Source organism: Ptiloglossa arizonensis, chromosome 8 (assembly GCF_051014685.1).
Source record: "Ptiloglossa arizonensis isolate GNS036 chromosome 8, iyPtiAriz1_principal, whole genome shotgun sequence".
Classification (NCBI taxonomy): domain Eukaryota; kingdom Metazoa; phylum Arthropoda; class Insecta; order Hymenoptera; family Colletidae; genus Ptiloglossa; species Ptiloglossa arizonensis.
The window spans coordinates 22,943,213-22,968,132 of record NC_135055.1 but is presented as its reverse complement, the minus strand read 5'-3'; the positions used below and the strand labels follow the sequence as shown (position 1 = coordinate 22,968,132).

At 38.4% G+C, this 24,920-nt stretch overlaps 4 protein-coding genes and 1 long non-coding RNA gene across 10 annotated transcripts; 3 read left to right on the top strand and 2 right to left on the bottom strand.

The window, feature by feature from the left end:
• Positions 1 to 4,603: 4,603 nt before the first annotated feature.
• Positions 4,604 to 12,630, bottom strand: Plc21c (Phospholipase C at 21C). Of its 2 annotated transcripts, XM_076318029.1 has the most exons (18): positions 12,499 to 12,630; positions 12,254 to 12,400; positions 11,376 to 11,647; positions 11,206 to 11,290; positions 10,698 to 11,115; positions 10,493 to 10,613; positions 10,208 to 10,403; positions 9,811 to 10,132; positions 9,553 to 9,741; positions 9,255 to 9,464; positions 8,850 to 9,169; positions 8,455 to 8,772; positions 8,333 to 8,377; positions 8,053 to 8,254; positions 7,760 to 7,982; positions 7,367 to 7,682; positions 6,920 to 7,111; positions 4,604 to 6,835 (listed from the first exon to the last, which is right to left on the bottom strand). In XM_076318029.1, exons 1-18 carry the CDS (start codon positions 12,592 to 12,594, stop codon positions 6,713 to 6,715), a joined length of 3,795 nt encoding a protein of 1,264 aa, XP_076174144.1. In that variant the 5' UTR covers positions 12,595 to 12,630; the 3' UTR covers positions 4,604 to 6,712. The 2 variants fall into 2 exon arrangements, with proteins under 2 accessions (XP_076174144.1, XP_076174145.1); XM_076318030.1 differs by lacking the exon at positions 8,333 to 8,377.
• A 421-nt stretch (positions 12,631 to 13,051) lies between these two features.
• Positions 13,052 to 14,420, top strand: LOC143150047 (uncharacterized). Its single transcript, XR_012992924.1, has 2 exons — positions 13,052 to 13,364; positions 13,452 to 14,420. It is a non-coding gene; the product is annotated as an uncharacterized LOC143150047 (long non-coding RNA).
• A 4-nt stretch (positions 14,421 to 14,424) lies between these two features.
• On the bottom strand, positions 14,425 to 15,921 carry Cnir (cornichon-like protein). The gene is made up of 4 exons (XM_076318047.1): positions 15,684 to 15,921; positions 15,356 to 15,424; positions 14,935 to 15,188; positions 14,425 to 14,863 (listed from the first exon to the last, which is right to left on the bottom strand). The coding sequence occupies exons 1-4, from the start codon at positions 15,762 to 15,764 to the stop codon at positions 14,788 to 14,790; spliced, it is 480 nt and encodes a 159-aa protein (XP_076174162.1). The 5' UTR covers positions 15,765 to 15,921; the 3' UTR covers positions 14,425 to 14,787.
• Positions 15,922 to 16,012: 91 nt separating this feature from the next.
• On the top strand, positions 16,013 to 19,052 carry Ift57 (intraflagellar transport 57). 4 transcript variants are annotated; one of them, XR_012992923.1, is made up of 9 exons: positions 16,013 to 16,100; positions 16,178 to 16,235; positions 16,340 to 16,499; positions 16,579 to 16,860; positions 16,942 to 17,107; positions 17,169 to 17,277; positions 17,352 to 17,693; positions 17,783 to 18,909; positions 18,982 to 19,052. XR_012992923.1 is itself a non-coding variant. In XM_076318042.1 (7 exons), the coding sequence occupies exons 2-7, from the start codon at positions 16,342 to 16,344 to the stop codon at positions 17,947 to 17,949; spliced, it is 1,224 nt and encodes a 407-aa protein (XP_076174157.1). In that variant the 5' UTR covers positions 16,096 to 16,235; positions 16,340 to 16,341; the 3' UTR covers positions 17,950 to 18,981. The 4 variants fall into 4 exon arrangements, 1 of the variants encoding a protein (XP_076174157.1); XR_012992922.1 differs by having other exon boundaries at positions 16,096 to 16,235; positions 17,783 to 18,593; positions 18,669 to 18,909; XR_012992921.1 differs by having other exon boundaries at positions 16,096 to 16,235.
• A 48-nt stretch (positions 19,053 to 19,100) lies between these two features.
• On the top strand, positions 19,101 to 24,836 carry LOC143150040 (protein croquemort). Of its 2 annotated transcripts, none has more exons than XM_076318037.1 (9): positions 19,101 to 19,290; positions 21,919 to 22,054; positions 22,127 to 22,290; positions 22,360 to 22,501; positions 22,588 to 22,791; positions 22,886 to 23,097; positions 23,187 to 23,478; positions 23,551 to 23,624; positions 23,708 to 24,836. In XM_076318037.1, exons 2-9 carry the CDS (start codon positions 21,938 to 21,940, stop codon positions 23,973 to 23,975), a joined length of 1,473 nt encoding a protein of 490 aa, XP_076174152.1. In that variant the 5' UTR covers positions 19,101 to 19,290; positions 21,919 to 21,937; the 3' UTR covers positions 23,976 to 24,836. The 2 variants fall into 2 exon arrangements, with proteins under 2 accessions (XP_076174152.1, XP_076174153.1); XM_076318038.1 differs by lacking the exon at positions 19,101 to 19,290 and adding an exon at positions 21,372 to 21,842.
• The last annotated feature ends 84 nt before the right edge of the window (positions 24,837 to 24,920 follow it).

Sequence of the window (24,920 nt, the reverse complement as noted above, 5' to 3'; positions counted from 1 at the left end):
CGCTCGCGTTAACTGGAACGGAAAATCGCGTATCGCACGCCTCGCGATTAATTCGCGGCGCTATCATAGCCGAACAATTTTCTTTTTTTACTCTTCGTACGTATCGCGATGAAAAAAAATGAGGCACCGTTCCGTAGAAAATTATATTCCCGCGTTAAATCAATTGGCGCGCGGCGGTCCGACGCGTTCGAAACGCGCTTAAACGTATGTATCGGTGAAAAATCTTGAGAACGTTGCAACGAATAAATCCGCCGTCGGTCGATCTAATGTGGAAGCGACTCGTAAATTACGGTTAATAGGTGCTCGTGGTTTTGTACGGGCAATTAACAATAAACCCGTCCGCGGGAGCGAGCAAGAAAGAACGAGCGGCTCGTGGTCGACGAAAGGACGAAAACCCTTCATTTTCTCCGGTGTGTTGCGTGACGAACGAAGGAATCGACCGTGGCGATGGAAGCCGAGGGAAAACAAACTGCGACGCGTCGTTCTAATTTGCAGAAGAGAAACGCGAGCGAGTGAGCGCGCGCGCGCGCGCACACCTCGCGGGAACAAACGGATGAAGCGTTACTAATCGTCCGTAAATATTCCGCTCGGATCGATACCGCTGCTTCTTACGCGATACGAAGGGAACAATAAATTTAGCTCGAACAGCTTCGAAGAATAAACCGTGTAAATGGGAAGAAAATATATATGTGTACATGTATATATGTATATAAGACGCGCGAAAACGCGGCGGCGAACAGCCGGGATAAAGCCGATCGAACGACAAGCCTCGGATCTCGCTGGTGCGCTTCGTGTCCCCGCGATCGGACAATTGCGTCCCAGTGGAAGGCAAGAACTTGGAATACTTGGCAAGTACATCTATACACGACTATAGAAACCTTAGAAACGCAACAAGCTCGATTCCTCGTAGCCCCTGTTCCCGCGAACGCTCTCGACGACGTTCGCGACCGATTCCTCTCTTCGACGGCGACGCGAAAACGGGGCCCGAGTCGGCGACCAACCAAACGACACCAAGAGAACGCGCGCGCGAAAATACGACCAGAGCTAAACGCCGCGCGCACGGAGAACCAACGAGTTCCCTCGAATAATCACATTTAAACATCAACCAGTAGTTATAGTAATAGTAGTTGTAGTTGTAGTTGTAGTTGTAGTTGTAGTTGTAATTGTAGTTGTAGTAGTTGTAGTAATAGTAGTGGTAGTAGTATTATTTCGAAGCATCGAAGAATTGACAGCCGACAATCCGGAGAAATAAACGGCTCGCGCGCGCGGAAACGAGAAAGACGAAAAAAGCGCGTCCCCGTCTTCTTTCTCTCGTTCGGCGTTCGTTCGATTCGGTACGGAGGAAAAGAAAAACGTTCGAATCAGGTACGAAGAATCGTTGTCACAAGGAACGGTGTGTCCTTGTTGTGCGCGGAAGCCAGACGATTGCACGGGGTACGAGGAAAGACGCGCGACTTTTTCTTTCTTTTTTTTTTTTCCTTTTTTTCCTCTTTTCTTTCTTTCTTCCTTCCTTTTTTTTTTTGGAAACGCGACGACTATTCGGCGTTTCAACGGCGACGATTTCCGTCGCGTAGGACGAAAACGTCCGTTCGAAAACGCGCGAGAACAACGTCGAGAGGAACGTGAGCGACGCCAGACCGCTACGATCGTCGATAGGCCGTTTCGAGACTACGTTGCGGCACGCATCCGTGACTCGTTCGTGCATCTCGCGATTCGGACGCGCGATTCGCGAGAGTCGATCCCTGGAACCGGCCACGCTCGAAATGTTCGGTGCTCGACCGTTTCGTCGCCGTGAACGACTAAGATCGCCCATCGCGGATCAAACGTTACCCGTAACCGTATTCGCGTCGATCTACGTATACTCGAGTCACTCGCGAAACTCTACCGTACACCCTACGAACAGCGCTCGGACGATCCTACGAAAAAAGTGTCGTCCCCGTTCCGTACGGGGCTCAAGGAAGTTTAGCCGTGAACAGCACCGATTCGACTCGTGGGAGCGTGACTTCGCAAGCTCGTTCGCCGCGCGAACCGCGCGTCGTCGTATCTCGAGATTCGCGATGCAAACTATAGTCTCGTAATTATAACGTTACGAACAACGACTACGCTATTACTGCCACCTTTCTCGCTATTCTACCGTTTCAACAACATCAACAGCAACAACACATAATATATCAACGTGAATATACATACATATACATACATACATACATACATACATATATATATACATATATATACGTATACATATACATATACATGTATATAAATATCTGTCCTCGAAACCTAGTCTTTACGCTTATACGTTAGGTACACGTGTTGTAATATACACAACGCGGGTAACCAAATACGATCAGACTGCTCGGAGAGCGAACGCGTGTGTACCGCGCGGTATGTGTATTACAGGAATATAGGAAGAGGACGAAAACGACGCTTCGTCCTGAGCGAATACGCCACGCTTGTGTGGTGTGCACGCGCCGAGAAACAAATCGAAAGGATAACTGCACCGCCTCACGGGCCGTGCTCGGGATAATTTCTCGGTGAAACATCGAAAACGGAGCAACCCCCTTCGAGGGGGATCGCGAAAGTCTTCGCGCGTGCAATGTTTCTATCCGCTCGAACCGAGCGGAGCGTCGCGGCTTGGCCGATCGAGGGATGGCTCTCGATTGCTCGCAAAACGTTTCGCTCGCGGCTACGAAGCGTTGGAAGAATTTTGCGCCAGCGTCGCCGCGATACCGACGCCCCTCTCCGAAAAAAAGTTCCTCGAGCGTCGAAAATTCGCGTCGAATCGCACCGATACCGCGGCGGCCGGCGACGCGTGGGACGCGCGACGACGTCGTCGCGACTAAACGATCGGAAAAACATCGACACACGCACAATATATATATACGAAACGTTACATTTACATTGACGTATATTTCTATGTACAGGGTGAGGTTCTAACGAAGCGATCGATCGATCGTCCTTGCTCGCGAAGAAAATTTCTCAAGCATCCTACGTAACGTTTGTACCAGGAGGGGAGAGAATAGAGCGCGAGAAACGAACGAAAGAAAATTAATACAGGCTCCGTCGTTAGGAAAATGAAAAGAGAAACGAAGAATCGACTTCAAATCCTTGGACACTTCCGCTTAGAAAATATACGGATAACGACTCTTTTGCGCGAACGATAGCGCTACGATCTCTTTGCAAGAACCACCCTGTACGTTCGTGGATATATATAAATATAAATATCCGATAATCTCGTACGACTTAGCCTAATGTACTATTGATTTCCCTCGCGTTGGAACGCCGAAGGTAGTCCAGCACGACTACCGCTACTAATTAAATATACCCGCTTATACAATTACGTTATGCATATATATATATATATCTACGTACAGTATATCTCATCGTCTACAGATTATCACCGTTTCATCCCGATCGAGTGTTCTCGTCGAACGAGTCCACCGCGATGCACAATACCTTTTCGTCTGTCCGTGTTCACGACAGGGGGGGAAGAAATGGTAACTCGTGGAGAAATGCAATCACGATAAATCGAGACGTAAAACTAAAGAGGAAATGATAACTCGTCGCGAGTACGACCGTTTCGTCCGGAAAGACGCCTAGAAGTATGCTCGAGCGGAAACTTCGACTCGACTACCTAACGCTGAGTTATCCGTACGCGCCGGATACGTAAATGTACGGTAACACCTTCCTAGAGTAACTAAAATGCAATGTATCGAGGCTTAAATTAAAACAGCCGGCTCTTTGCTAAGAGATTGCTACGAGTGGATCGCGATGCGTTCTCGCGACTCTGTACGATCTCGATTCGCGTTACCGGATCTTTCGTCGATACCTTCCTTTTGCTAGCTTGCGTCGGTTAGTTGCTTACACCGCGTAGCAATCGTTCGCGTCTTCGCCAAGGTGAAAATTCCGTACATCGAAAAGAGAAATAAACCTCGACGACGTTATCGTATGTCAAATCGAACGATTCGCTGCGAATCGCCCGAAATAACGCTGCCCATTGGCTAGTTTCGTTCCTGAATTAATTTCCTGCCCATCGTTAAATACGCCGAAGACAAATTTACGGAAACCCTTGTACAGCCTCGAGACATTTACGCGACGACAAAAAGTTGAAACGGATGCGCTTCTAATGCCAGGAAATTACAAGTGCGCGGCCTACGCGGTTCGCGTTATCTCGTTCCGAATACGTACACCATCGAGACACGCGGTACCGTGAACATTTCGCTACGAAAGGAGAAACTTCCCCCCCCCCCCTTGATTGAATAAATAACAGCGATACTACCCGACAATAGACGATAGTTTATCAACGATTTAGGATCGAGTTCAGTCTCCAAATCGAAGGGAATTAATCTGAGCGTAACCCTTCGACGCAACGTAAACGACGACGGTGTACAGGGTGTCCCAAAATGCACGGTGGAAGCCGAGAACGGATGATCGTTCTTTGAAAGAACTCGTCGAACCGTGGACTATTCATTGTTTCTTTCGCGTAGGTGCACTTCGAAGATACGGGTGCGCGCTTACCTAAATTTCGATTTCACGAATCTCTCTACGAGTCGCAAACGACTTTCGTTTTCTAATCGATCGATCGCCGAATCGTGCAAAGTGTTCGGTATTTCCACCGTGAATGCAATGTACCCGCGATCGATCGTATCGACGCTACGTCTACACATTTTATACAAATTTGACACACAACTATTGCAACATCCAACGAATCGTTTCAAATTTTATTACACATTTTCGATTCGTTCGTTTTTCGCTCCCGTGAGGAATAATCGTCTCCTTTTTGGCTCCACCGCGTACTTTGAAACACCCTGTACAACAACAAAGGTACCCCTTTTTCCTTCGCGTTGACAATGATCACGCTCTACTTGCGCATGTATGTACGTGTGTCGTGTGCGTGTTGCTTACGCATATATATGTATTTATATATACACGTGTAATCTCGTCGGTGAACCCGAATCTCTGACACGACGTACTTTGGAAAAAAGCTCACGATTCTCGGATACTTCCCGCTCATCTCGGCGGGATTCGTTATACGAAATAAATAACGGGATGGATCGCACGAGAAAGATTCACAATGCGCAAGTGTGCAACTTTTAATCCTAAATTTGTAATATCTAGTGTGCGCGTGTGTATGTGTGTGTGTATGTGCGCGTGTGTACGTGTGTGTGTCTAATATCGAGCTGCTTAAAATATCGTACGATTAGAAACAACAAGGACAATGTTACGACGTAACATTTTTTTTTGATTGTCTTCCTAGAAAGAGGCTCGCCCCAAAATCGTATCGCTTCGGCCGCGAACTTCGCCGCGGTCCGAAACCACGGTACAAAAACGTTGGAAACGTTCCCGTTAGTATTTCCTCGTTTTTTTTTGTTTTTTTTTTTTTTTGTTTTTTGGTTTGCTTTCTTTATACAATACGAACCGTTTAGCGTTTAAGATACAGGCTAACGTATCGAAAAAATGTCTTTATACGGAGTACTTTCAGTCAGAAAATATATCAGATCACGCACGCGCCCAACCGAATCCTCGACCTCAACGCGTCCCATTATCCTTATCCTCTAGGCCAAAATGAGATTTCACTCTCGTCGTAGCGTAACGTGATTCATCTCACACTCTCTCTTACGTTTCGTGTTTCCTGAGGTCCGATTATTATGTAGCGATCGATCGATTCCTGCATCGTTACGAGTATAATATCTTGGAACGCGCGACCCGGCTCATCGTTTCGCTAATTAAATAACATCTTATACATATAATAACAAGATTAAATAGTAGCACTTAGAAAGATTAGTTTCTTATTTAGAATCGTGTACCTCTTCCGCGTGATCGTTCACACTCGCGCTTTTCCGAAGTTTTCGTTCGAAAAGAGAAGAAAAAAAAAAAAAAGAAAAAGAGAGAGAGAAAAATAATTTACTCCGAGAACGTTACGGAAATCTCGACACTGGCGGTGACGGTCTTGAGCGTAATGAGAAAACAGGTGCGTTTAATACTGTGCGTAAAAATTAATATCGAAATCGGAAAGAAACGAACTACGAGCGAACTTTGTTGTTTCCTGCTTCTTAATCATCTTTCGAACGCAACGCGCGCCGTGTCCTTCGTGTTGAGATCAAAACAATCGATCGAAGAATCGATCGACCCACGTATCATCGATCTTCCAAGAAGCAAGGACTTCCGAGTAAATAGGAGATTCGTCGTTACAACGCGTTACGCGTTACGCGACCTAACCCTCCGAAACGTTTAATATACATGATAATAATCCACAGATTCGCACATACGTACCCCTATCGTAGATAGTTATAACGTTGCTCGTCGTCGTATCGATATACAGATTAATGTACGTCGTTTCCAGAAGAAATCCTTTGCGCGCGCGAGACGTTTATCAAATGCTCCGCGGGCAGACGAGTTCTACTCGTCTAGAACCTCGCACACCATCCTCGTAAATGCTGCTGTACACGTTTGCAAAAAAGACTTTCACGGAAGTGGATAAAATTATGTTAGCAAAACACAGGTAACAGCGTAGACTTCACAATTCCCTTATCGGGCGTCGTCACACGACTCCTCTTTTCCGGAGAAGTAACGCGCAATCCGCTATTTTATCATTTCTCGCGAGCCAGACACCCACTCGCGGTAAGAATTGTTTACCGCTGTGGATCTGCGATTTCGCGGTAACTGTGTCACTTCGAGACTTGCAATGCTAAGTCGTCGATCGATTGAGTCAATACGTATTCCCGCTGAGCGATTCCGGCATACTGGTGCCGCCCGATGGCGACAAAGGCAACTCTCCGCTCTCGTACTTGCTGCATCGACTGCTGTACTCCGCCATTAAGGATGCCTTCACCTGAAATACGAACAGACGGGTAATACTAATCGTGGACAAAGCGAAGAAACTATCGAATAAATACGAGACGATAAATTTATGAACCTTGGCTCTTTCCTCTTCGAGCCTTTGCCTGACATCTTCGTGCTGCCGTTCAAGCTCCGTTCGCTTTTTCTCGTAAATTTTAGCCAATCGAGTACACTCGTTTACACCCTTCTCGACGGTCGACTTCGCGACCTCCCTCTTCATACGATCCAACTCCGCTTTGTCTTTGTGTACCTTTGCCAACTGTTTCACCTACGATCGAACACAAACAGATTACATAAGACGTCGTTAACGCTGCGCGCAGAATGGATATTACCATCGTATGGTATTATGAATTCGTATCGAAAAGAATTCCATGTGACCTTTAAACGATCTTGAATAATCAAGTTTATGTTCGCAGAGAATTGCAGATTCGTCTAAAAGTTGAAAGTCGTTCCCAGCAAATGTCGTGGGTTGTAAGTGGCATAAAACGAATTAACGATCTAATATTAGTAGCACGAAACCCACCTCTCCGTGTCTCGTAGCCTGCAGCTTCCTCATAACATCCGCGGTCTCTCGCTCCAAGAGCACTCTCAATGTCTTTATTTGGTTGGACTGCGAGGTTTTCATCACTTTTTCCACGGTGACGAACAAGCTTTCGTAATACTTCTCTTGGAGCTCGCGTTCCTGTTGAACGTGAGCTTTACACACAGCCAGTAAACGTTCGCTCTGACTTCTAGGTAGTCCCTTCGGAGCTCCTCCGTTTCCTTCGCGGTTCTCCAAATCCGTACACTCGGACGACTCTGCCAGAGCTAACGTGCTCAAACCCACTTCACTGGAAAAACTGCAATAGGAACCATAAATATATACGCGAGGAACGCGCATACGAGAAGGCCCTTTGACAAAGGATCGATAACTTACATGTTTCTGCTCGACAGTCGTTTCACCAGTTTGTGACTCACATAAAATTTTGACTTGTGCTTTTCACCGTCCATCGAGCCCTTTTGCGACTGCACCCTCATTTTCTCTTTCTCGTGCTTCTTCCGTAACGATTCGAGCTTCTTCTCCAGCTCCAGTTTCTTCTCCCTGACGAGTTTGTTTTCCATTAATTTCTCTAAAGATTCCGCCATTATTTCGTCGCTCGCTACAAATACGAAACAGAAATTAACGTTCGTACTCGATCGTTTACATTACAATCGATTATATACACTCACTGCTGCTGGCATTAACCGGGCTTTTATTCGCGGAGGACTCGACGACTGAAATCGCAGGGACTGGAGTTCCCTCCTCGACATCTTGGGCATCGGAAGTGTTCACGGCGACAATCGATTGCCTGCCGTGCACATTGGTAGTAGTCGGAACAAGTAACGGCAACTCCCCTACGGATTGTAGTCTTTTCGTTTTAACGGCTTCCTCCTGAAACAAAATATTTGAAAACTTATGAGTACATAAATTTGATCTCATTGGTCGGCGATCTTTAACCGACGGACTTACAGGTGGCTTAGAGGAACTTGCTCCTTCGCTAACTTTCGGCTTATCCTAGAAAATGTTAGTACGCGCCTTTTAGTATGTCACTCAGTTAGTGTATAATAACTTCTCAACGTTTCAAACCTTACATCGACTTCTTCCGACGGATCTTCTAAACAATCCGTAAGAACGGACAACTGCTTCTCTCTTTTATCAACTTCGCTCTGATACTTGATCGGATTCGACAAGGCTTCGGCGAGCTCGCTCAGTCCGTCCGGAACATAATCTTTCACGATAACGTGTAGAAACAAACTTGCCAACGGCAATGGTTGACCACATTCCGTTCTGAGAGCAACGTGTCTATATCCTGGACACAGTCCAACTACTGGTAACACCCTGTGGCCGATTAAACGCCCCGATTCCTCGTAAGCAGCGATTCTAATTGCTGCCAGTTCAGGTAACACGACCTGATAAACGTACGAACGAAATTTTGTTACACGAATGGATGTATTGTTTTTTGAGAACAGTTAACGTCAAACTTCACCTTCTTAAATATAAAGGGTTCCTCGTCGTATACAGGATTAATACCATTGTTTGGTACAATTTTCGTGCGGAATTTCTTTCTCACAGTGTCCGCTGGTAAACCGTACATATCTACCTCGACGTAAGTACCTGCTCTTTTGTCTGTTAAAAACTGAGCCGATATTACATGTATGTGGACCGTTCCGGCTATAATACCGTCTACCGTCGATTCTGCAAAAGGATCCAAACGACGGTCTCTTCGCCTCATAAATTCCGGTTTCAAAAGATATCCGCTACGTTGATTGTACTCGAAAATACCCAGATTCAATTGCATCGCGAGGTCTACCAAAAAGCAAAGTTAAAACGATTACCGCTCACGCAACACTTTTTACAACGACAAATACTATCGATAATAATGTTGACGCACCAAGCGTTTGATAGTTTAACGCGACCAGTTGACAACCAGCATTCCAAAATACTTGAGGCATGAAGTTACTAGAATCGAAACGTGTGCCTGCAGGATACACTCTTGATAACTGATGCTTGTTATAATTCACGAATTCTAATGGCCTTTCCTTTAAAAGAGTTGTCGCTTGTTTTTCGTCGAACGACGACATCTCGTACATACGGTTTTTTTCTGCCGATATCGATGAAATTATAGTACGTTATATGAATAAGTGAAACGAAAGAAAAAACAAATTTTATAGTTAGTAGAGTAAACGTACTTTCGGCCGATTCAAAACTGTAAAAATGAACAGGTTGCACGTAATTGACTAATGCTGAAATTTCCGCTCCAGCTTCCGTTTCTTTAGCACTGGCTGCTTTATCAGGTGCAGGCACTTTATCACCCATTCTTAATTTAATATCCTCGACGTTTGATTCTTCTTCTTCTGTACTCGATTCCTCTTCGTCTTCTAAAATCGTAAATATTTTGAATCCGACGTTGTTCTCGTTCATGGTCATTTGTCTCTTTGATTACTAACCATCGTCATCTTGAGCACTGTCTTTGCTGCCTTGTCTGTGCTGCAACATCGGGGGATGCGAGATATCTCCGTTCCCGATTTGCTGATCATTATTATCTTCTTCGGCGTTAGGAACGTCCGGTGCTGAACCATTTTCTCCTTCAGCCGCTTGATTTACTACTCCGTTGTCTTCGTTTTCTTGAGCTCCCTCTTCAAATTCCGCAACTGGCGTTTGCTGCTTTTTTTTATGTTTCTTATGATGATGATGATGTTTCTTCTTGTTTTTAATTATGATCTTACGTTTCAATAAATTTGGAGGTGGTAATTCTTGACCAGGCTCCAACTAAGTAAGAAACAGGTTTCAATCTACGAACTCTTACATCGGAAATAATGTCCACAAGGTCGTATTGAAAAATACCTTATGAGATTCGAGTGGTGCGTCAAGTAACATTTCACCAAACAGCTCTCTGCAATATTGAGCTATTTTAGCTTGCTGCCTTGGATTACAATGATTTTCAAAGCTAAGAATGACAGGATACTCTGACGTTTTGAACGCGCTTTCAGCAATCGCTTCGATTACATCTCGCGCGTAGATTTCAGGTACAAATGTATATCTGAAAGAGACATTTTTCCCATATAAGGATACGATAATGTAAATTTATACATATATATTGAAATAGAAATTTTTTCATAGAATTGATACCCATGAACAATGACAGGTTCATCAAATTTTCCATTCCAAAAATCCAGTTCCACGCATCGACAACCGGCAAGCAGACATTGACGATATATTTCCACGGAACTCTTTCCAGTAATTTGATGCCCTACAAATATATTGCGTAAACGTTGAATATCGTTCGGTATACCTGCAGAACCAGTTGAAAGACAAGATTGGACAAACTACATACCCGTTAAGTATGTATTGTGACTAGAATTTATAAAGTAATGCGCAAGCGGTTGGTCCATATCATCCGACAATTCGAGTTTTGTTAAAGCAACGATCGGATTATCCTCGCTCATCAAGTACCTCAGGAAACCATCGAAACTCAGCTGGCCCCGATTCGCATTACATTTATTTGGTTCATATTGACTTATAATATCTTTTGCCCTCGCCTCGTTTGCATAAGGGTACAGTATTTCATTCAGACGTGGATCCCTTTGCGTTTTATTCAAAAAGTCAACGAACTGTGTAACGGGCATTAATCTACGTTTGTTATTGCCTACAATGCTTTCGAAAACTTTCTCAACGTCCGAGCGCTGAGTAAGTGACTTATAAAAATTGAAGAAATCTTCGAATTGAAATTTTTGCAACGATATTACGTCATTCTGAAAACGAAAGAAATGAAATTGTACAATGTACAAAGACAATATGGACATTAAACGTTAAACAATTTTTTTACAAGAAATCATACTCACTTTTCCAGATGGAAAACCCGAAATATCGAGCGCTTTCTCAACGCGCTTACGATCCTCTTTATTTTGTGCAAACATTTTTATTATGCTGAAATGACAATATATAAAGTATACACATTTCTGTATATATGCATATTAATTTTAATACACACATATATACAAAGTGTGCTCACTTCTTCACAGGAATCTTTTCCGATTTATCTGCTGTAAGAGTAAGTTTGGTATGTGCTTTCTGCAAGAACATAGTTGTGCTGGTATTGAGCAGAGTTAAATTATATGCAAGCTGAAAAATTTGCTCTGTCCAATGTTGCGCGATTTCCGCACGTGTTGTACAAAAGTTGATAAAATTCATGTTGACAAAATCAGATCCATAACAAATTGTCACTGTCTTTTCTTCTAAAGAGTCTTGAGAGCCCATCGTCACCAGAGATTTCAGTTTAGGATCCTGAAAACCATTCCTTTGTTCGAACAAACCCATTCAAAACAAATAACTTTGAAGTTCCGATTCCACAACCTCGACAAAGTTTACATACATACATAAAATTAGTTTATATACATTATATTAGCAACAATAGCTTGTGTTACAATAAGCTATTGATGCAGAGTGAAACTATGCACAAAGCCACTTTATAAACTGCTTATTATTGATTTATAGGAAAATGAACAGATAAGAATTTGCTCTACTTCCTATACAACAACGATTATGTCCATTGTGTACAAAGATAGGTGTGACTGAGAAAAACTGGACTACATTGAGGACATAAAGTAGGTAATATTCTATTTATAGATTTGTCAATAATTATCATGCGATGGTGCAGTGCGTCATTAGCATCTACGCAAAAGCATGATATAATTATAGAAAGCTAAGACACCTTCAATTTTAAACATTTATACCCACTGTACAATGATACATTGAACTAAGGAAACATTGTATTTGATCAGCTTCTCTTGAAGCTGTTACGGAACCGATTGTAAACTGACTTATCTACACTTAATAACAAAAACAATGCAAAGTATTATAATTGTATTCGTACGAAATGAAATTCAATACCTTCGGTACTTTAGCATGTCTTCCAGTTCGAGTATCTCTTATTATAGCAATATCCAACATTTCCATTTCATTGTGCTGATCCACCCAATGCAGGTAAAATCCAAACTTATCTACTCTCAATGTTACTGGAGTTGCTATACCAGAATCCTGTACAGTAATATAATGTCCAAAATAATGACACATCTTTTGAACTAAAAATTAAGTATACTATAATCTTCAATTAATATTTCACATATAACTCATACCTCATCCCACTTGACAAACTTTTCTCCATCTTGCAACTGTTGGGAGACCTCAACTGGTCTAAATTGCAAGACACTACCTGTCTTGTTACCCGCCATCCTGTTTGAACGATATTGCGACCAGACTTACGTAGAGACAATGGCAAGCGATGCAGGCTGTTTATGCCAGTGTCAACGATAACAAGCACAAAGGCGTTGATAACCCAAATGAAGATGACGGCTGTAACGAAAACGACGTCGGTGACAGCGGCAACGGTGAATGGAACGATGACGATTGCGTCGACAGCAATGATGATGGCACCAGCAACGACAATAGCGGCGGTGACGATGGTAAGTATAGTGGCAACGATGACGGCGAAAACAACGGTGACGACGGCGACGGCGACGACGACGACGGCGACGACGACGACGACGACGACGACGACGACGACGACGACGACGACGGCGACGACGACGAAGACGACGACGAAGACGGCGACGGCGACGACGGCGACGACGACGACGGCGGCGGCGGCGACGTCGACGTAAGCCTCATCGAGAATTTCTTAAGCATTAGGCGCACCTCGTGAATCACCTTACCTCGATAGGTGCTGTTGTTCGATCATCCGTGACAAATGACGCGACCGTATCTCGACGACGACGTCGTCGTCGTCGCCGTCGTCGCAAAATTCTGGCGGGTAACGTCTTGCGAGTATTGACAAGAGATACGTCGTGTTTTCGGTGCACATCGACAACGTCAGTAACAGTCCCGGTTGAACGAACAGTTTCAAACAGAAAACAATAGTCACGGGACTTCTGTATCACTGTCAACGTATTGCGAACGGAGAGAAAGAAGAGGATGAGAACGATTCAGCAACACGTTTACGTCGGTACGCGGCAAGTAGGATTTCGCAATTAATATGCACCGCGAAAGTTTTCGTACTCGCGAGCACTCGCGCACTCACTTCTTGGTCCAGAAAAGCATCCTTCCGCGCGCCCTACCGAAGACGATCCGAGCAGATCCGAGCACGGACACCCGCCACCCGTCATCCGTCAACCGTTACCCTGGTCGCCAGGAGGCGCTCACACTGTATTCAAAGCCGCCAGCGGATTATGCCAGAACGCACTACACGTGCGCTTCGTCGCGCTTAAATTGATTTTAACGCGACGAACCTTGATATTCAATGAATATCCGCCGCTTAACGATCTTCTATTCTGATCTTGCAGTTCATCAGGAGTATGTTTCTTTTTCGTTTAATTGGTTGCATCAATATCGAAAAAGCCAACCTTTATTTTTTCCTTTCGAATCTTATGTTTTTTTAACACAAGTTACAAAGTGATTCGCAGATTTCGATTCTGCTCATATTTTCTACATATTTACCACCTATTAAAAATGCTTACGATACACAGTATGTCCCGAAATATACGATAGAATGTAAGAGAATATGATTAATCGTGAGAAAATAATTCGACATTTGATTTAATTTTTCATACTTCGATACACTAATACATTAAAAAAAATAAATATAAATTTTAGAAAATACCAATAATCGATTGCATGTTTGATACTCTTCTCTAGTGCGAAGGTGGAGGGGTTACGTTTCAGTTTATACTGTCCCGCATTGGAGATTCGTAAATCTGGTCGCATTACTTTATTACTATCTAATTTTAGTCTTGGCTAAAAATAAATATACACCCTCCACGCAGAAAAAACTAATCAACTGCACCGAGTCCATTAAATCGATCCAATATCGTCCCGCAACCATTAAGCTTGAGTCAATTTGATTTAACGCTCGGTGAATAAACGAGCCATTGAGTACTTTACCACACTTCGATGATACCGCGATGGTTAAGGTTTTAAGCCGTTTATTATTTAGAGAATGATGTTAATAAATGTAAATGTGATTCTTCTTTTATACTGAATACACATAATAAAGGGGATTGTAATAATATTAAACAACTGTTACTGTGTTATTATTTTTTTTACAATTCCTGTGTTATCTATGCATTTATAATTGCAAAATTGAAGTTCATTTCGCGCACTTATCGCCTACAATATAAGCATGTAATTACAGTTGAATTGACAGAAGCTTCTACAATCTGTTGGAAGTCTTATAGTCGAGAAATCTCTAACCTTAGAGAGATATGAATGGTACATGTTAAAAATAAATGTGATTGTACACTGTAATTTCTTTTATGCATATCTTAACAAAGTTTCATTTGGTATTGATAACATAAAAATAAATAAATGGTCAAAAATGACTGACTAAAATAAAAGACAAAAGGTATATAAAAGTTTAAATATTATTAATATTATGCCAAATTGGATTCCACCATATCTGCTTCATTTCTATTGATTGGATCTCCTTTTAATAATGCAATAATCATGCTGAAAGGTGAAAAAGGATTGCAATAGTCATTCGTCTCTAATGTAGACTCAATCATATAAAATATACTTACCAGTACAGATAAATAAAAAAGAATATAAGATAATATCCAAGGTAAATCATACAATCTCTCGTATGCCTCTTTAATTGTCCACGATTGTGAATCTCTGTAGGATCATAAACTCCCATGTTACCCTTGGGTACTCCAAAATATTCATAAAGTAACCATAGTGTCATCGGTAAATTTACCAAGCACAATATCAATTGCCTATGTGTTAATAACAAGAATTCTAAGAACGAATGTGCTACAAGCTTTGGTACCACCCACTGTAAAATATTATAATTTAAAGTTAATAAATTGCTATACAATCAGATATACATAAATTTTTAAACAACTTTATCTAAAAATAATAGTATGTAAGTAATTATTATACAGTTACTTTTAATTGATTTATTATTACTTGTTAACATTGACAAAAATACAACGCAATTACCGTGTTTAAGTTTGAACAACACTGTTGAGCATTCAAATAGTCACATTCTAAGTCTGATAAAGTTATAACCTGTATAATGGAGATAAGGAAAATAATTGTACGGGTTTTTATCGTAAGTAAATAAGAAACACCTACACACTTCGGAAAATTAAATATGGCGCTATTATTATCACAGCAGCATAAAAACAAACGGTATATTACTGAAATCCCTAGATCTGTTCTTCTAATAATAAGCATATAGAATTCAACTCTTGAGTGATAAGTTGAATAAATAAGATAAAAGTAATTGCATAAATTCCAATTTGATTATGGAACATTAAAAGGATACAAAATACACCAGAAGAAAAAGTACTGAACCGGTTTCGATTAAAGCTAGTACGAACAACAACGGCTCGGACAGTAGACACATTCTAATAATCTATTAGTATAAGTAGATGTTAAATTACATTAGGATCAAATCTGATCATTTAAAGATGTTTTCCTTGTAGATTAATACACCCGAAATGCTTTACACATACAAATTTCAATAAACTTAGCAGAAAACTGAATGTGACCGATTGTCAAAATCAACAAAATGAACAACTCACGGCGCTACCAACTATTCAGACTGCTTAAGAAGTTACGTCGCAGTGAAGCAAAATTTTTTTACAAACTAAAACGAATATCCCTAGTTATTGATGACATTTAAACAGAAAAACCTTATATCTGTATATATGTTGCCAATCAAAAGGATCGATGAGTTGAAGTATAAAATTCAGATAATTAAAATGAGCATTTACAAGACGTTCACTTAATACACTAGACTTTGTGTTACACTTGCAGATATAAATAAATCGTACATGTATATATGAACCTTTCCAGAGATAGTACAAAACAGGAGGTAAAAAATATATAAATGCATCAATAAAAAAATACCGTTTGCACTTACTTCTATTTATTACTTGCACCAGCATGGATAATCATACAATACCATCATAATTACAGACATGTTTCGAGATGCACCAAAGATTGTTATAGAAGATGGATCTTCTCCATCCGCTTCTTACATTATGTATATCAGAATGGAGGATTTATTAGAAAAGTTGAAATTGTTAAATTATGATACAGAATTTTTATCAGAATTTAAAATAAAAGCTATAAATAGGTAGATATAACAATTGTACATAAAACTTTAAAATTTATGTTTTACAAATTTATAAAAAAAATGTTTTTTTAAAATATAGGAATTATTTTGTAATGCAGACAAATCCAGGAGAACAATTTTATACTTTTACATCGTTAGCTGCATGGTTAGTCAGGAAATGTGGCAGAAATTTTGCACCTCCACAAGAGTCGGATGATCCTAACTCTACAATAGCTATAATATTAGATCATTTAAGGGACATTAATGTACCAGTAGAATTCCCACCTAATAAACTTAAACAAGGCAGTGGAGAACATGCTATTTATGTTTTGGATAACTTAGCGGATGAAGCATTGAAGATACAAAAGTTTCAGTGGAAAAAGTAAATTTCTTAAATTATATTTTACAAAAGTTACACTCACGATAGAATATTTTAATGTCTTACACAAACCAATATGTTTAGAGTAGAAATACCTCCTGATGAACCAAGTAATGAACCTGATGTAGAGGACGACGATGCAGAATTAATTTTAGAAAAGGTGGAAGAAGAAATGATGGCTGAGTATGACGATGAGGACGAAGATGTTTTACACGTTGATGATATTACAAAACTTTATGGACAGAATTTTGTAAGTACGAGTTTACAAGATACGGAAATCTTGTAAGTAAATTGTCAACAATTCCTTCTAGAATGAAACACAAAAGCCTGATGATATTTTGGTATCTAAAACAAACAGAGAAGAATGGCAGTTGGAATTGGAAAGAGTTTTGCCTCAATTAAAAGTAACTATTAAAACAGGTACAGATTATATGGTAAAAGTTTAAAAAGGAAGCATAACAGAATAAATTGAGAAACATAAAAATTCATTTTAGATTCAAGAGACTGGAGATCACACATAGATCAAATGAAACAATTCCGTACAAATATAGCAACAAACCTTACTGGAACCAAAAGTCAATTAGATAAATTACACATTGATATATCAAATACTTTAGATAAAATAAAAACAAGAGAATCATATTTAAATAGACAACTTGAACCTATTTTGAAAGAGTACCAAACACTTCAAGATGAACTGTCAAAAATTAAGGAACAATATCGAGATGTTAGTGGTGGTGTAACAGAAAGAACAAGAATTTTTAATAAACTGTCAGAAGAATTAGAACATGTGAAAAAAGAAATGGATGAAAGAGGATCAAGTATGACAGATGGAAGTAAGTATCTTGAAATATCTTGTAATACATAAATAGTATAAAAAAGACATTACTATAATATATTAATTATAATAACTACTTGTTTGTAGCACCACTCATAAATATAAAAAGAACTATTACTAAAATGAAAAATGAAATTTCTGAAATGAATGTTCGAATTGGTGTATTGGAATACAGTTTAATGTGTGCGAGAATACGAGATCGTACACAATTACAAGAAGATATGAATAACACAAACAACGTTGCGATAACTTGAGGTTTTTATTATCGTTCCTACCATAGAATTAAACTATTAACATGACTAAAAAACGAAATTTGTGAACTCTATTGAGACGTATCAGTATTTCTTTTTTACTATCTGTGCGAATATTTTATGCACTGTTTGTATGTATTATAATTACCGATCATTGTTAATGAGGGTCCAATGTAGCATTTATTCCTTGCATCGTCCTTGTAAAGTTTGTACGCACCGACCGAGGTTTCGCTTACAAAGCCTGAGTGTTCAATCGTATATTTTTCACAGTAAAATCGTGATAAATAAAATTTTGCAACAAGTGAGTGTACTTCTGTAATACATTTTTATTATTCAGGATTTCTGTCCCGTAAAGTTACAAAAAAATATTAATCACTGATGTATAACAGTGACATTAATTCATGTTCCCGCATTCATAAAAATAAAATATCGATCGATAATAATGCAGTACAATTTTTTTTAGAACATCTAGTGTATCTGCGGTCCGAGGTGCGGAGCTTATATACCTAAGAGCAACTTTGCCTGCTGATGTTTGTAGTAAAAAGAAAAAAGAATAACTGATCAGCGATTAAAAACCCAAGTGTTTTCTCGTTTTTTAGATCGGACTTTTTCCAACTAAAGCATATTGCAGAAACATGGTTCAAGATGTGAGGATTTAACAACCAATCGAACAAACATGATACGGTTGTTTTCCCAAAAATTTCAATGTTTCCATCTTGCAGCATAATGTATCTAAGAAGGTCACACAGAAGCCATACAAGAACAGTGTATCGTCGCTGTGGTTCAGGAAATCTAAGCCGAGACTCTGTCGAACTATTAAATTCTTTCGTAAATGTGCAATGCTATTTACGTTGCGTTAATTGATAATAAAATTCTAAAAGAACGCCAAGATTTCCAAGTACTATTTAAAATTTGAAATTTTTCTACCAGTAAACAGAAAAGAAATCGAACATGGCAGCACTAGTACTTAAAAATTTTTAATTTCAAAAATAGCGAAAATGTCGCATTCGCATCGTAAACTCAGTCATTTTATAGGTCCACGATAGAACTGCTAAAGAGGGAAGCCTGCGTCTGCACGCATTAACGAATGAGTTGCTCTACCACCCACCGATCCCTCCTCTTCATACAATATCTCAGTCGGCCTTGCTTTAACAGACCGCGAAGGTTCGCGCAGGCCAGTAGTCGTGTAATCTTCCGCGTTCACGTTACCATTGGCTGCGACAACTTCGTTCTTGTGCATTCTAATCATTTAGCGCCGGTCTATGATTAGTGGTAACGCATCAACATCGGTAACGTACCACAACGGGTCGTCCAATAAAAATCATCTAATCAGCTGACAGCCAGGTTTGTAATTAAAACGATACGACCCGATTTATGCGAGCGGTAACTTCGATCGGCCGGGTTTCCGCTTGTAATGGTACTCGTATACGCGTTCTTAATTTTTTTTAATATAATTAGTCGAATAAAGACATACCGGCGACCATTTTAAGATACGTGACCGTATAATCGAAGAATCTTTCGTATTATTATAAAAAAAGAAAACGTAGAAAAAATCCTTGCGTATGATACGTTGTATGTATTAAAATGTAATTTAATCGACGCCTACGCACGAACGTAAAGTACAATTCTAGAGTCACTGACTTCTCTTTTGCTCGGACAAGATGCGTTTCCCTTCCGATTAATAAAATTCCTGTATGCGTTTATGGCAAATGCCGATCTTTCTCTCAACTTTCACCAATGTTTTTACATACACTTGGATAAAGTGTCACTTCATTTCAGTGCTATTCTGACAACATTGCTCCACGTCGTTAAACATTTTCGGCAAAGAAATTACCTTTTGAAATATAATCTAGAAGGTAAATTTAGATGCCACAAACTTTCGATAAAAACGCGATAAAAACGAATTTCGCGGGGGGGGGGGGGGGGGGGGGGAGTTAAATGACACATTTGCCTTTGTAACGAGTTCTGCGTTTATTCGCCGTAATGATTAATCATTACGAGGTGAACACAGAAACGATGAAATCATTGCTTTGAAGTCGGCAAATTAGTTTTTTTCAGTGTCTGAATTACTATAATTAATAAAACAAAATATGAATGTGTAATTACGTTAATACGCTAAAACTAGTACTTTCAAGTCTTCTCCATTATTCGTATTTAGTACTGTTACATTTGTTTCGTAATTAATAAATCTCGAGTTCAGTGAGAACTTGAACTTTGTCCATTACGTGGTAATAAATTTCTTACTATGTAAATCTCGGACATTTTTCTCTACTTCGCTTTTTCGATTTGATTTTATCCAATGATCTCGTTGGATATCGAAATCGTACAATCTACTGCTGATCGTTAAATACGATGGCGCAAGAACGCCCAGTTATAATTCGTTGGCACGTAAACAATTAGAAGAATCGGAACATACGTAGATATGACTACGATTTGATACAGATTCAAAAATATTATGGACGTACAGTCGATAATATAAATTACAAGATTCATTATCGATAAAAGTGCCACTTGTTTCATGTACGATACGATCCGTTTGACACAGAGCAACAAAATAAATCAAAGATGATCCATAATTCAATGTATAAGATACAAGTGAACAATATGCAGATGAATAAAATTACAATAATATAAAAGACATTTTTATCCGTATACATATGTCGATCGCGAAGCTATCCAAGTTAATTGTAGAAATAAACTACCCGCTTATCGATGCTTACGTTTACACGCAGTTGGTACTTAAAACCCTTAGATCATTTGTTCAATCTCGGGAGTTGAGTGTTACTTAGAAAAATTCATTTTTAGAGAGATATAAATTTATTTCTCAAGTACATTGTACTGCGCTTCTCTTTTAGGTAATCGTCTGGAAAAGTTTCACTTTCACTTTCATAGCAAATTAAAGTATCGCAAGTTGGTATAACTCTAAAACATACGAGGTACGCAACGATTTGGAAACTACAAAGGTACTACTAAAATCCATGGTAGAAAAATATCAGAAGAGACTTAAGAATTAATTTCTTTTATAGAAGTTTTCGTGTCCGATAAAATTAATTTTGAAAATACGGTTACGTCCGTATGGTGTACTGTTATTAAGTAAATGATAAATAGGTAACACAATCTTGTTCAGATTGTTGGTATTTATAATTTTAAATAAAATTAAAATCGATAACAGATAAGTTATCCAATGAAATATATAACAGAAAATTTAATTGAACAAATTAAAGAAATATTTTTTTAATTTTACCTATAATACCGTGTAATTTTTCTGCTGTTTAGAATGCACAGCAAAACATCAAATTGTGGTAAGATTTCAAAAATTCGCGCCTATGTACCAATCACATGCGCAGAAGCTGTGTCGATTTGTCAACTGTATATAAAAGATCTTTACGGTCCTTCCTTTTTTCTGTTTAAACAAACTTTCCTTCTAGTACTTTTTGCTATTAATCACTAATTAAAATTAAACTCGAATTAATGCAGACAATGTTTTCAATTTTTTTTTTTATCGCTTTGGCATTCATTTCTGATATATTCGGCATTATATCATAATTACACGAAAGATAATAAAACGTAACAAAATCTCGTCCTTGTTCTGACCGTGTTGCCCACTAATAATAGCACATATGTCACGTATTGTTTAAATTTAGGCAGGCCACTAAAATAATTTCATGTTTACAAATATTAAACATTGCGTGTTTAACTGTTTACAAAGTATATTGTTAAGACCGCAGCATGTAAATTTATCATTAAAAAAAAATTAACGATCAATTAAAAAATGTGATATCGATACAAATTTTAATTCAAGTTTTCAAAATTATTTTTAAAAAGTTTGTCTACTTAAATAATGTTCTCAATTTTACTGTATTCTTTGAAAAGTGTGATTTGAAAAACTGTGTCAAGTATGTCATTAAGTTTATTATGTGCATAAATAATGGGACAAGAATACTTAAAAATGTTATATTTATATTTTTTCAGGTCAAAATTATCAAGTAAAATGATGAAAGGTTGGAAGAAGATTACTATTATACTCGTAGTAGGAGTAATAATAGCAGTTTTTGGATTAACTACAGGAATACTTTGGTCCTTAATTTATACATCAATCTTGGAGTCGGTAAGCATCACAGTGACATTCTTCCAAATTTCTAATTAGTGTCTAATTGACATATATATTGTTTTGCTCCAGCAACTGACTTTGACACCAACATCCGCAAACTATGAACTTTGGAAAGAGACTCCAATTCCTATGTATTTAAAACTCTATATGTTTAATTTGACTAATCCAGAGGTATTTACTTCACCTAATGGAATGAAACCAAAATTTGAGGAAATGGGTCCATACGTATTTAGGTAACATATATACATTAAGCATTGTGATTTTTGTTAATATTGTTACAAGTAACATTTTTTCTTTTACAGAGAAGTTGATTATAAGGTGCACCAAACCTGGAATGAAAATAACACTATAACATATCAACGAAAGAGAGTATGGCATTTTGATGAATTTTTGTCAGTAGGAAGTTTATCGAATACTGTAACTAATATAAATCCAGTTACTGCTGTACGTATTTCTATATATTGTTGTTACTTAGATAACAATAATTGTACATATATTAAAATATATTTTCTTTGTTTATATTTTTTCAGAGTGTTGCATACGCATTGAGAAACAAAAAACCATTCCTTCGTGATATAGCAGATAGAGTTATGCGTGCAATAGGACAACAATTAGTAATTACCAAGACTGTAAACGAGTTACTCTTTGAGGGTTACGACGATGTTATGCTAAAAATTGCTCGAAAATTAAACCTTACAAAGATTCCAATGGATAAATTTGGTTGGTTTTACGAGGTGAGCTCGATTTCTGTGGTATTATTAAAGAGAAAATGTCAAAAACAGAAGTTCCTTCTAATAAATCCATTTAATAGTATTCTAATTTCCTCAGAGAAATGGTTCTGCATCATACGATGGAACATTTAACATGCTTACTGGTACGTCCAATATCATGGAATTAGGAATGCTTAAATCTTGGAATTATGAAAAAACAGTTAATTACTATCCTGACCAATGTGCAAATGTAACAGGAACAAATGGTGATTTGTGGCCACCGTTACAAGATAACAAAACTATTTCTTTCTTTGTATCCGATATTTGCACGTAAACACAGTTTTTTCTTAAGAATATAAAAGATTAAAGAAATTGGACATGCATTTTAATTCTTCTTATTTTTTTTACTTATTTAATAGGAGTATGACAGCAGTGTTTGAAAACATAACGGAATATGAAGGATTAAGAGGCTTTAGATACACCAACGATGATACTCTTTTTGACAATGGCACAAAAGTACGATCGCGACGGTGTTACTGCCAAACAGAATGCATACCATCTGGCGCATTAAATATTTCGTCGTGTAAGTGGGGTGCACCGGCGTTCATTAGTTCACCGCATTTTTATTTAGCAGATGAAAGTTATATAAACAACATTGAAGGCATGAAGCCTGATAAAAAGAAACACGAACTCTCAATATCCATCGAACCGGTAATTATCTCAAGACAATAAATAACAATGGGTAAATAGCACATGTTACATTACGGCTACTCATTTTTCTAGAAAACAGGTGTCCCATTAAATGTGAATGCACAGTTACAATTAAATCTGTTGATTCAACCTGACAAAGATATGACGTAAGTACTTGAGTCGGAAGAAATAACAAGACTTTATGAAATGAATTTTATATTTAAATCCATTTCGAAAATTGTATTTTCAGCATGTTCAAGAATCTCAAGAAAATATTTGTACCAATGTTATGGTTCACACAAGAAGCTCGTTTAACTTCGAGTTATGCCGAAACAGTGAAATTTGTCATAATTCTACAATCTTTGGGTAGCGTAACATGCTTCGGTATCGCTGGCATTGGTTTTATAATAATTTTCATCGGTATTTTCGTGTTGATTCGAGAGAACTTGAAAGGAGAAGACAATGAAAATTTATTGCCAAAAACTGACAACGACGAAATTACTACTATCGGTGGATGATTATTGTACTTCTGCTTATAAAAATTTTAGGACGAAAGAAAGGATATTACGATCAGAGTGGTTGTCGGATAATGAACGATTGTTATCATCGAAGTTCAAAGTTTATAAGGTTGACATATTTTCCAATTCTTACTGCGTATCGTCTTGTTGTAATTAAGATAACGCAGGGCAGCACCGAAATAATTGTGAAAATATCAAACTAACATAAAATGAACACGTTGTTTGAATTGTTTGTTTGTAAATGTACTTTCAAAGTATTATTTGAACCATAATCAAGTGCCTCATTATCTTAGTAGAAGCAGACGCCAGAAATTAAAATTAAAAAATTTCATGTATTTTAAGGATGTTATATGTATACACAATAGTTTATCATCAACACATGATTGTTGTAAACAAAGAGTAGGAAGTTATTTTAAATCTCTAGCAATATTTTTTTAACAACTTGCATTACACGTGATAAGGTAGATCCACGTACTTAATTAGATTCAGTCAAAATTGTGTTAATCGAGTAGTCGCATGTTTTAGTATTTACAAAATCGTTACTACTGTGATAATTAGAAATTTCGGTAATTTTTTACAATGAAGGCTTCTATATAAATTTCAGCGATTTTGATACATATTCAGGGGGTATATTTCTGACTACTCCGATGCAATAAATAATCGGCGCTTGCGCTTAATATTCAAGATAGTTAAAAGCAAATGCAATATATATCGAAACCATTGAAATTGATAAAAGAGCACCTTTTGTAAAAAATTTCTGAAGTTTCTTTCACTGTAAATATAATAAGGTTCATTAGCAATAAAATGACATTCATTTTATATAATACCTTTCTTAAGAATAAATTACTATTTTTAAAAACCATACAACCCTTTTATAGTGTACAAAATATTCCGTACAATTATTCATTTGGCTTAACGTAAAATGGCAAATTTTATTTTTATGCT